Source organism: Megalobrama amblycephala, linkage group LG21 (assembly GCF_018812025.1).
Source record: "Megalobrama amblycephala isolate DHTTF-2021 linkage group LG21, ASM1881202v1, whole genome shotgun sequence".
NCBI classification, from domain to species: Eukaryota; Metazoa; Chordata; class Actinopteri; order Cypriniformes; family Xenocyprididae; genus Megalobrama; species Megalobrama amblycephala.
The window spans coordinates 17465406-17478210 of NC_063064.1; the positions used below are offsets into that span (position 1 = coordinate 17465406).

General features: G+C 36.4%; 1 protein-coding gene across 19 annotated transcripts in view; it reads left to right on the forward strand.

The window, feature by feature from the left end:
• The window catches only part of nfasca (neurofascin homolog (chicken) a), a 93549-nt gene extending 86108 nt beyond the window's left edge, over window positions 1-7441 (forward strand). For 16 of the 19 annotated variants that reach the window (XM_048172333.1, XM_048172332.1, XM_048172331.1 and 13 more), the window contains 4 exons: window positions 66-135; window positions 1643-1654; window positions 3359-3376; window positions 5531-7441. In XM_048172333.1, coding sequence (XP_048028290.1) covers window positions 66-135; window positions 1643-1654; window positions 3359-3376; window positions 5531-5759 — 329 coding nt within the window. In that variant the 3' untranslated portion in view covers window positions 5760-7441. Of the gene's footprint in view, window positions 1-65; window positions 136-244; window positions 1655-3358; window positions 3377-5530 lie in introns of all 19 variants that reach the window. The other 3 variants (XM_048172335.1, XM_048172340.1, XR_007182103.1) reach the window with 2 other exon arrangements.
• The last annotated feature ends 5364 nt before the right edge of the window (window positions 7442-12805 follow it).

Here is a 12805-nt window from a genome sequence, read left to right on the forward strand (position 1 = left end):
GTGTGTTATGTAAATTATCTTTCTACTGTTTTTATGTACTGCTGTTTTTTTTTTTTTTTTATCAGTGAGAGAGAAGAAAGACCTCCCCTTAGATGCTGTTGACCATAAAGACCAAGATGGATCATTTGACTATCAGTAAGTTTTCACTTCCAATCACTTTTACTATAAAGATAAACAGCTATTCAGGTTCTGCTATTTACAATATTGAACCTGTTGATGAATCACTTTGTTTTACCTATTACAGGTCCCGAACATAGCTCTCACCCTGCAGAGGGGAAAATGTCTTTCTCATTTAAACAAATATAACAACTAACCATTTAAACCAAACAAATACTAAATAACAAATTACATGAACACCCCCAGAACATTTGTTGATGAGGCTTTTGCTTTACTTAAACAGAAAATAAGCTTGCTAGTGTGTTATGTGTCTCAGTTCACTGACCAACAGCTGGAAACCAATGCACCAGGTTCTCAGGAAACTGTGGTTGCCATGGAGTTAAAAACTCTCCAGTGTGCATCTTATCACCATCCTCCTCACCAGCATACTGTAAATGAGTCCTCCCTGAACAGTTCTACCTCTACTCTCTAAACCAGACAGATCTCATAACCTCATACCCTGCAGTCCCATATCGGCAGGAAGAAATCAGTGTGCGACTCTGAAGAGGAGCTCACACTGCCCCAACACCAACATTCAGCACTACTTTAGTGTGTTACTTTAGTATTATTTGTATAGGCCTACTATTATAGTATTTTTTAATATTTTGAATTGGCTTATTTATGATTTAGTTAACAAAAACAACATTGGCATTTAACTGCTTTTGTCGGGATCTGTTGGCATTTAAGGCAGTGTGAACCCTTAAAAAAACAACATTTTTCTATCTGTCATCATTAGTATGTCTTGAAGGTTTTGTTGTATAAGCCCACAACTTGGTGTGGATATTACAACCTGGATACAGAGAGTAAAGGGAAGTGTCAGTAAGAGTTTCAGGCAACACATTATATGTCTGAACCAATATCCCTAGCTTCATAAGCTAATAATTGTCATGTTACTTATGCAGTGTTGTAAAAGTGCAACACTTCAAACTTAACATTTTTCAATAAGATAACAATATAAATAGTAATTATATACTTTTTTTTAAGTGATTTTTAACTTTTGTTAGCTCTTTTTCAAAAAAGCTAGTAGTAGCTAATTAGCTTAGCAAGCTAAACATAGCCTAGCTTTTCCAACACTGCACCAATGCTGAATGCAGACATATCTGTAGAAGAGTACCATGGATTTTTATGTTTATTCAGTGTAATCCTCTAAGCCACTAATTGAAAAACAAGCTTCAACAGTTTGGACTATATCATTTTTAATAAAACCACTCATGTGTCTTGGCAGTTTCATGATTAACAGCTAGTTATGTGATATTAAATGATTTGCCTTTTCTCAAAGCTAATTCTTTTTAAGGAGATCAGAAACCACCGATCTTCAGTAACTGATTAGCTTAGCAATGCTAAGATCTAAGTTATGCTAAGCTTTATGCAGCGGCTCTAGTACTAACTTCTCTCTCCATCTAACGTGTGAATGATGTGGTCAACTCCATCTTCATGAACCCTTTTCTTCCCCCTCCTCTTTCAAATTGGCGGCTGGGTTGTTAAGGAACGAGAACAGGTATTTGGTTTCAGCACATCATCTCAGCCTGAGCATGTTATTGGTTAGCCTACAGAACAGGGACTAAAGCTGTGTTTGAGCTCTTCAAAGGTGTTAAACTTCTTGGTCCCTCTATTTTGGACGTAATTCAGCAATTTTATGAAAGTTAACACACCGTGTCCTAACCTAACACAATGTGATAAAGCAACTAGTGCTAAAAGCCAGCTGCTAGGTGTGGCTAGTAACAGGATGTTTTTAGATTTGTAAATATGTTGGGATTGACTGTGATTGTATGGCATCTTGTTATGGAAGCTTGCTTTTGTCACAGAATAAAAAGGTAACTGTGACTTTTAACCCACAATTCTGACTTTATAACTCACATTTTATTTATTGAGTTTATATTTCAAAATACTGACTGTATAACTCATAATTGTGAGTTTATATCGCACAATTCTGAGAAAAGGTCTGAATTGCGAGATATGAACTCGCAATGGTGAGGGAAAAAAGTCATTTAATATTTATAAACTCGAGTTTATATATCGCAATCTTGACTTTGAAATATTAACTTGCACTTGTGAGTTATACAGTCTGACTTGCTATATTTAAACTCTCAATTCAGGGGAAAAAATGGCAGCTTAAAATTACTTTTTCTCTTTTTTTCCCACACTGGCAAGTTTATATCCCACAATTCTGAGACAAAAGTGAGACAAAACTGCAGTTCTGAAAAAGTAAGTCAGAATTGTGAGATATAAACTGGCAATTGCCATCAAAAAGTAATAATTGTGTGATAAAAAGTTGCAGTTACTTTTTTCTTAATTATTATTCTGCTCCAGAAACTAGCTTCCATATCCTGCAGCATTTTCGCTTTTAAAGGACAGCAAACTTGTCACATTGTGTCTGGTTATGAAACAGTATAATCCTGTAAACATCACCTTGCACCACTTACAACAGTGCACTTATTGCATGGTTCATAAAAAGCCGTTCATCTCCGAGAGTGAATTGGAATTTGTTTTAAAAGCTTTGGCCTGAAATAAAATGCCAAGTACTGAAGCATTTTATTACCTCTTAAAATAATTTTCTCTTTAATATATATATATATATATATATATATATATATATATATAAATCACGATTTGTTGGTTTTTATTGTAAGGTTAATATTTTAATAGCCAGTACTGTGATGTCAAGGTTAAATTAATTTGCTAAAAGGGAACCAAGGTTCTTCCTCCAATGTTAAACACCCTTGAAATGTTGTTCTCTGGAAAGAGCAGTACGCAACATTCAGTGACAGGGCGACCATGGTCAGAAACATGCATGAAACATGAAAATAATTCTGCTTTGTTCAGAGGAAACTCAATTGAATGTAAATTTGCATGCAAGGCTAGCAAAATGTATGGTTTTTCAGTTCATTGAATCTACGATACCCTTTGGCTTTCAGAATTTATAATGCACTTCCTACAATCTGAGAGGAGCGTCTGCTGGAGATCAGAGCCCTTGGGTTTTGTCAGTAATCTGCATTCAATGGGATGCCACATCTAGAAAATAAACAAAAAGCTAACAACAGATTATTTGCTGAAGGCTGTTTATAATTATGTTCACTGCATCATTTTCTTTTTCCTCTTTGATGACACAAATGTTTTGTTTTATTCATTATTTTTTCTCACTTTTTCTCCCTTAATCATTTTTTTATTCTTGGGTGTTTTCCATCCTGTTGGTCCAATGAAGGTCTCTCGAAAGGGAAAGGTATGGAAAGAGCTGCACTAATTTCAACTGCCTTTGGACTTCTCAGTAATGAACTAAAGCATTTTTTTGCCTTGCATTTTTGATTTTAATCGATTAATATATGTCCTTCTCCTTTAGTATTAATAAACGATTGAAAGTGCAAAATGCATAACATTTTTTTTTTTTTAACTAACTCATATTCTTTTATGATTTTCCAATCATTCTAAGAGGATTCATAATTCATTATTTAAACTTTTTATAGCACCAATCATATTAGTGAATTTATTAACATTTTTCAGGACTGCTGTAAATGAATTAATGCATTCATTTTAGTGCAAAATAGAAAAATAGTATTTACTGCTAAAAATGTATAGTAATATGTTGTGTTTACAAATATTAATGTAATTAATCTGCATGTCTTGTAATTAATTTTACATTTTTAATTGACTGACAGCCATGTTTATTCATTCTTTCATTCATTCATTCATTCATTTATTCATCCATTTGTTTTCTATTATATATTCTTTAAAAAACAGGAGAATGAAACAAGCCCTGTTTTCACATATTCTTTCAAAAGTGATGAAATACATTTCTCTCATTAAAAAAGAGTTTAACTACTCTTGGAAGTGAAAAGCAGGTGATATTTGTGAGTGTGAGGGATGATCAATTAAATCAAAAACCCATTTTCATTATTCCCTGAAATATGTTTGGTGGGGAATAGCAAGATTTCCTGAATGTGCCTTATTGAATCTAAAGATAAATGATTAAATGATTATCCAGTTGTCATAGTGCATGCACAGAACCGTGTCATCTGGTAGAATCATACTACTTAAACATTTTTTATGAAACATCAATGCTTTTTTTTTTTTATAGAGAGGATATATGCTGTTGGTAAAAGCATTTTTATGACCCATGGAAATGGATAATATCATGGAGCCTGGTTGTAAACCATGTTTTGTGTGGGGACAAAGCAGTTTATTTACAATATTTCGATTTAACAGCCCATCTGTAAAACAGTTTACAACAAGGTCTATCGATATTACATGAAATTAAACATGTACCTCTGTGCTAAGTCAGTGGTTTGTAAGATCTGATTAGTGTTTCTTTGTTTTCTGGTGATTCTCGGTTGATGTTGGTCCCAGCTCCTAATGCATGACATTATTACCCCCCAGCAGAGGTCTGTTTTAATATATGAGCCGCATGTGTTTGGGCATGCACAGGATGGGGGATACAAGATCTACTTGTGATAATGTAGAGCAATGAATCATTTATAGCCATGACATCATTTATAGAATACAAAGAGCTGAGAGTTTGTCTTTGTCTTTAGTATTTGTGGTTCTTTCACCTTGAGAGTTTTCTTTTCTCCTTGATGTTTCTCAAAAGTGAGATGCTAAATGTTTTCCTCAGCATGGTTTAGTTGGAATCATTGGAAGAAAAAGCAAAACTGTCAAGTATTACCAACCCAAACTTTAAAATGGTAGTGTTACGAACTGCTCCGAGACTTGGGTTGATGACCCAAACGCAGCTTTCAGTGGTCAAACAATCCAAAAGAGCAAGTGGGCAAAAGGGTAATCCAGAAAACAGGCAGAAAATCAAAAAACCAAGACACGGGAAACCAGGATAACGTTCAGAAATGCAGTGTAACAACATACAAGACTTCGCCAAGACTGACAGAAAACACAGGGCATATATATATATATATATATATATATATATATATATATATATATATATATATATATATATATATATATATATATATATATATATATATATATATATATATATATATATATATATATATCAAGGATAATGAGAATGTAATGAAGCATAATGAGTCCAGGCAAAGGGTTATGGGAAATGCAGTTCATAAAGCAGTGGAGACAGAAGGAGTGCCCTCTGGTGGCTATCATAGGCACTCCAACTTGACAGGTAGTATATAAAACAAATCATAATATGAAAAACAATCACAACTTCTGCTATAATATAATGAAAGTATTTGTGAGTTGCTTGTATTTATTTAATCATGATACATGCCTGCTTTTGAATGGTTGTCTATGGAGAAACATGTGGTGTAGTTATGACATCTACCAGCAGGGGCTAACCGGTCTATGCTAACCAGCCGAACCTTCATCCTGTGTTATGTTCTAACTCTTTTTTTCTTTCTTCCTACAGCAGCGACGAAGACAACAAACCATTGCAGGGCAGCCAGACGTCCCTGGACGGGAACGTAAAAGAGAGCGACGACAGTCTTGTGGACTATGGTGAAGGAGGGGACGGCCAGTTCAATGAGGACGGCTCCTTCATCGGCCAGTATACAGTTAAGAAGGACAAAGAGGAGACGGAAGGAAACGAGAGCTCAGAAGCCACATCACCCGTTAATGCCATCTACTCTCTGGCATAGCACCCAGAAAAGGGCACGGCGCCCCCAGCAGGTTGGAGGGTGCCACTACACGCATAAAAATAAATATATATATATATATACAGAGAGAATTATGAGTATTCACATAAAACGCACTGGAGTGCATGATCCTTCTGAACAAGGGATGGGGAGCCAGCTGGTGTTCGGAAACCTTTGTTTGAGGCGTCCCCATGCCCCACACAGACTTTAGTGTGCCTTTAGGGCGACGGGGCGGACTTTCAAGCTTTCGTGTGGCTTATGCTCTTCTTTTTTTATTTTGGAAATCTTTAATCTGCCCCTTCCTCCTCTTACTGTAGCTAGCATCAAAGAAACGGAGATACAAGCACCAGACCTGTGACATATCAACTGTGTGTCGACTCAACTGCAGAACGTCGGCAGATACGTTTATCATATTGATATTGCTGCAGTGAACGATCCTTTTTTCACCGCAGATAGATTGCGTCCAAAAACATGAAATCTGTATACAGTGCTGGCACGGTTTGCTGTGCTTTATAAAACTATGCACTATGTATTATCATTATCGTGCTTTTGGGTTAATATTGGACGTTAGAATCTCATGTTTCCGTTTTATGTTGATTTTTGCAAAGAAAAAACATCTAGTCCTGGGTATATTCTTATATATGCCTGACTGGACTGGTCATGCTTTCATTTTAATATATTTTCACTGGCTGCAACTATAAAATGCCACCAATATTTATAGGCCGAGGTTAGATGGCATCACATGTAAATGAAGAAAAAAACATTATTTTGAAGCATGGTAGTATTTTAGCGCAAAGGACAATGGAGAGGTTGTAATACGAAGAGTTAAATACACAATGATATATTCATTTTTTTTAATAAGACTTGCTTTATATAGTCCTCAAAAGAGAATATTGATGATGGAAATTTCATTCTTTCTTTTTTTAAATCAGTTTGGTGATGAGTTCGGTGTCTGAATAAGTTTATTCAAGGAGTCTGAAAAAAGTTTGGGGTGCATCAATACATCAGTGGGTTGCCATTTGAGGATTTCTAGACATGAATAACTCAATATAGCCACTGAGTACAGTAAAGAGAAGTGTAAATATTGTTTGGAGTTGATCCAGTGTTCGTTCATGGCTGAAACACTGCCCTGAAGACATGCCACTGTAACTCTAGTGCCACTTATGGTGGTTAGTTTGTTCTCTACCTGTGCTCACACATTACTACCATTCATTTATCTTCTGCACAACTGTGTACTTATTGTAAGGTTCAAAAGTCTGAGGCCACATTGAAAATCACCTAATATATGTATTTAAAGTCTACATGAAATCAAAATATTGCCGTGTTAATTATAAATGATTTATCTGTGCACATAATTTTTTTTTAAATTCATGTGCCTTTTTGTAATCAATCAATTCCCAATTGACAAAATCAAGTCCCGCTCTACATTTTTTTTTTCATTCAATGAATATCGTTCAATTACGTCCCAATAGGGAAGAAAAGACGTTCGCAACATTCATGCTGACTTTAAGGTTTAATTAATTAAGTAAACCTTTAATTAATTTGAAATGGTGAGTGAGTCTCCTATGACTCTTTAACAGATGGAAGATCCACTTCCAAAGAGCATCTTGTCTCTTTTGAATAATCTCAAATCATGCAGGAGAACATGATCATCTGTGTTTTTACACAAACTAGTTGAGTTCATGCAGCTGTAATTAAAGCAAAAGTGAAACAAAGCAAATATTAAGATATTCTGAAACTTTGGGGGCCCTATCATACACCCGGCGCAATGGGGCGGCAGGCGCGACGCAAGTGTTTATTGCTAGTTTCAGCCCGACGCAATATTATTTTTACGTCCTACGCCACGTTGTTTAAATAGCAAATGCATTTAGACCCATTTGTGCGCCCATGGGCGTGCTGGTCTGAAAACAAGGTGTGTTCAAGCGCATTGTTGGCGCATTGCTATTTTGAGGCAACTGAAATAGACTGCGGCATTGACCAACAAAAATCTGGTCTAAAGTCAATCGCACAATATTTATTTTTTTGTTATTTAGAGAGCGCGTTAGTAATATGGCGCACATACACTCTGCTTATTACACACACAGGGATGCGCAACACGCAAACATCCAAATATTAAAAATAAAAGGATTGCAATGTAAAAGGTTATTATTGTGTGCATAAAAATGCTTTGGTGGAATCTAGCTTTAACCTCGCACACAAGCAAATCCATTTCCTAGCTAGAGAAGCGTTCAGTTTTTCCACTTGCAAATTCCGCCATGTAAATAGCGAATCCGCCATGGCGCGAGCGCAACTTGCTTTTAAAGGGATTGGGAGATATGGTTTATTGCTGATTGGTTTATTGCACGTTACACCCAAAACACACCCATTACTCATTAAGAGAATATAGATAACCCTTTTAGACCATGCACCAGGCACGCTGACCATTTTAAACTAGCAAAGGTAGATTGAAGTGCACTTGCGCCATGACCATGCGCTTTGATCGTTAAAATAGGACCCAAAATGTTTTGCTGGTAATATAAAAATAACGCTAATGCATTTTCACTATAGTGAGCTCAAACTTTTGGACCCCTCTACATATTTATCTTGATTTTATTTATAAAAAATAATAGGGACTAATATATTAATAATTTATTGCTGACTGCACAATTGCTTTTTGGAGTCTGAGCTGTGATTTTAGCACATTGTGAAAGCTTCTTTGTGTAATGTAGGATGAAAACATACTTCAGAGGTCAAGGATCATGTCTGTGGCAATGTAAAATAATGAAATGTGATGTCACCATTAAAGGGAGTATGTCTTATTTGTTAATTGTGCTGCTCTTTTTAGTATTAATGTCATTCACATTGTGTTAATATATTAGAATTTATTTAATGTAATTTTTACATAACATAAAATGGAAATGTTGTGTGTTTATTTTTCTCAAATAAGGCCTTGATCATCGTGTAAATATCAATTTTTTGAGCAGATTTACTGTGTTACAGTAAGTAAATAATTCATAATAAAAAATGCTTTTTGGTGCATCCCAAAATGGAAGACTCCATGCACAGATCTGGATTTGCGTTCAGCCAGTGGTGTTGGGTATTCGAATGAGACTTGGTTTTGTGTCTTCTCATTTTAATTGTATTTAGGTGACATCGTTTGTCACTCATTACGTCCCGATTTTGCCTGGCTGACACCGTTAATAACGATGTAAATAGCAAATGCTGTAGAATTGTACCATTGTAGCATTCTGCACTGAGGATGATATCTTTTTGTAAACAACATTTGAATTGTGTTATGCAAGAGAAAATGGTTTGTCTTTTCTTGTTCATGTATTACTGCACCACAGGCTCCCATAATGCCTTTCACCTGTGACACGGCCCAGGGCTGAATATCAGGTCGTAACTTCCTGATTGGGATGTGATGTCCTATACGATGCCTTCGCAGCAAAGAAATATGTGTTAATGGAATTCATTGGATCCATCAGATCTGCTTTTTCTCCATTATACCTCAAAGCAATACTCTCCTCATTTGTCTTTCGCTGTTGTTTTCTGCACAGTAGGCCTAGTCTACCAGCTTTTGTTTGAGCAAGTAGGGACTTACATGCACAGATAACTCTTTAGACGACACGTTGTGGTGTGTTTGCTGACTGTAGACGTTCTAACAGTTTAACATCAAGGCAATTCAAAGTCGGCTTGACCCTATTTTGTCCAACCTTGCCTTGAACTTCTGCAGCCACTTTTATCGTCTTCGCAGATTGTTCCCTCCGTCCATGAGTTGTAGTGGACTGGCGATGTTCATAAAATATATACAATTATATATTTGTTGGTATATTGCTTATTCTGTCTTTCTCCCAATGTCCGATCATTTGTGTACTAATCTAGTATCCATAAAACAAAGAGGACAATAATTGCCACAGCTGTTCCCGTGACACATTTGATTTTTAAATACAGCAAAACCATATATATGTTTACTATTATTATTGTATTTTTAGCCATTTGTGCATCAGATCAGCTTTTTTAAATTGCTTATGCAGGTTAACAGTGTTTTTTTTTTTTTTTTTTTCTGTAAATCTGGCCATAGAAATGGTCAATCATTATTGTTCACCATGTATGCGTGTATGACGAAATGCTGCAACTTAATCTGCTCGAGACGCCTTTCTTTATAGTAAAGCTGTGTCATTTTCTCAACCTTCTGATCTGTCCTTGCCTCTGATTACTAAATTGTCCACTTTTTAACACCTAATATTTTTTGTAAACTTTACACAACTATTCAACTGTTTGGATCGACAATGCTTTTTAAATTCCAGTTCAGTTCCTGAATTTGAATTAACGTAGCAAACGGGATGCAGACTTGTATATTAAATATTAAAATTGATTTACATTCAAAGATGTTATTTCCATTAAGAGGTGCATCTGTTTTTGATCTTGTATTGACAGTGCAAGAGGTGAGCACTCTTTAAAGTCTACTCCAGCACATCCCAAAGAATTTCAATGAATTTAAGGTCTGGACTCAATCAATTCATGTGTGAAAATGATTCTTCATGCTTCCTACTAACCATTCTCTCACAATTTGAGCCTGATGAATCTTGGTTTGCCATCCTGGAATATGGCGATAATACGTTTTCCTAAATGGTTGTTTAAAAGAAATGTTACACACTCCATCAATTAGGGTTAAAAGAACTGTTTCCAAACATAAAACTTAAGCATTAAATCCAAAGAGCGATACATATATATATGTGTGTGTATATAGGTGCGTTCATGCCATGCTGAAATCACCTTAAATTCGAGGTTTAAACTTGTAAAAAGTGTTCACGTCCTTGTAGAGCTTGAAATTACAACTTTTAAGATGGGTCTTTTCTTAGAGCTTCTACTTGTATCGCTTCCACTTCTACTCGTGTCGCCATAGAAACGCATAATTCCCAGTAGGAGGATGTGAACACCTCTAAATAGAATGTCATGCCTTGTAATTACAATAAGGCGTGAACGTCACACAATGTAAAGTTGTACATAACGTCATGCACAAAGGGCTGAATATGTACATTATATATATATATATATATATATACACACAAAGTTTTGTCATGAAACTCTAGATGGCACAGGCTAATACATGTAGGTCCTTTAAGGGGCCTTTCACATATCGCGCATCTGAAAATGCGCTCCTGTGGCGTCTGTTGTTGCTATGGAACCATGAACTGCACTCTCCACGATGACGAAGAAGTATCAGCAAAGGATTAACTGATTTCTAGCCCTTGCATTACCTTTACTACTAGATATATTTATGGAAAAGAGAAATAAAAACCCGCCCTGTACCGCTATGATCAGCTGTTTAGCTGAGCTTTCGATGTTGTTACGGAAATGCCGAAGCTGTTCAGTTGGTTCTTGTCACATGACCTGCTGTGCGTTTGTGGCATTCTGAAAAGTTGAGATGTTTTCATCTTGCCACGGGATATGCATGCCTGGAAAAAATGAGCATGCGCCCATGTGGACCGCGTTTCTTCTATTATGAGCATGCTTGCCATGCACCTACATTTGAAATAACGAACTCGCACGGACAAAAGACGCGATATGTGAACGGCCCCTAACTCAACCTGCTCATAATCACATCGTTATCTATAGGACACAGCTGATTGGTTCCTGCTGTATCAGTAGCCAATGAGCTTGTGTGCTCAACCTTCAAAATACTTTTGCAGCGTGATTCAGAAACCCTCCACCTTCCCTAGTTCCACCTGTATAGATCTGGTATATGGGTAATTCACGTACGCTATATTGTACAGCAGCAGCATGTCTTGCTCACAGCAGCGTGTCGTGTGTGTATTGGGTTTTAGGTATAGGGTGTGGGTTAAGCGATCTACAATATGGTCATGCAGATTAAGGCATTAATATGTGCTTTATAAGTACTAATAAACAGCCAATATGCTAGTAAAATGCATGCTGATAAGCAACTAGTTATTCCAGTGATGACAATTTCAGCAATAAATGCAACCTTGATGAGCATATGAGACCTCTGTATATATAAACGAAACCTTTAATATAATACACCTATTTTATACATTTTTTGGTGGATCGCTTACTTTCTAATGGTTTTCAAAATGGCACCAAACAGTATAAAGTAGGCCTAAAAGATGGAAACAAAACACCTGAAGTTGAAGTTTTTTAAAGTGAGCATCACAATCACTGTCTTTCATTTTCATGGTAGGCTACCACTATTAAAAACAATGTAGATCTCTATTCATCATCTTCTCCAGTAAACGGCCCCTGGTTACACAGTACATTTCACTGAGCTCACAGCTCACCCCATTGATTTTGCTCATATCCGGATGACCACAACGACTTCCACAGCTTAATGTAGCCTTCTCTCTTTTACTCAGATGGCAGGAAGCACAAAAAAACAACTGGTGGAATTAATAACAGGCCTGTGACGATAAATCTGTTGTGGATCCAGGAAAGAGTGCACCTCAGACATATTTTATTTAGGAGAGATGAATACATTTTGCCTTGACCCCCCCTGAGACTGGTAAATATTAATGCCCTCTGCCTTCCGCCGTCTGAGAGAAAAGCCAGGCCTTTTAAACACCTGTCACATATATCTCTCACAGACACCATTAGCTAAAATATCAATGGCCAGAGCTTCAAGCCACCTTTCAGTACTAGATAAGATTCTGTAATTACTTCTTTAAATAAATGGGTTTAAGTTACTCTCTTAATGTAGGTGCATTGACAAAGTGCAGTCGAATGATTTATGTGAAAGCGTGGTGCAACATTAACCTGAAATTGGTTTTAATTAAATCAAATTTGATTATTGAGTAATTAAATGTTAGCTAAACAGATTTTTGGCGTGCCTGAGCTTCCCTTTAGAATCATTGTAGCCCGTTTGATAGCTTCAGAAACCCCAAAAAGATGCTCATAATCTTCAGTCCTTGAACCCTAAGAGAGATATCAAAAGATTATGAGGATGATTTGATTAAACAGGGGCAGATGCTTCTGTGGTACAAACTCATGCCAGTCGTCACATTTCAACCTGTCCTGATCGTCCAGTCTGGTTTAATCATTCAGAGTGCCCTGCATTT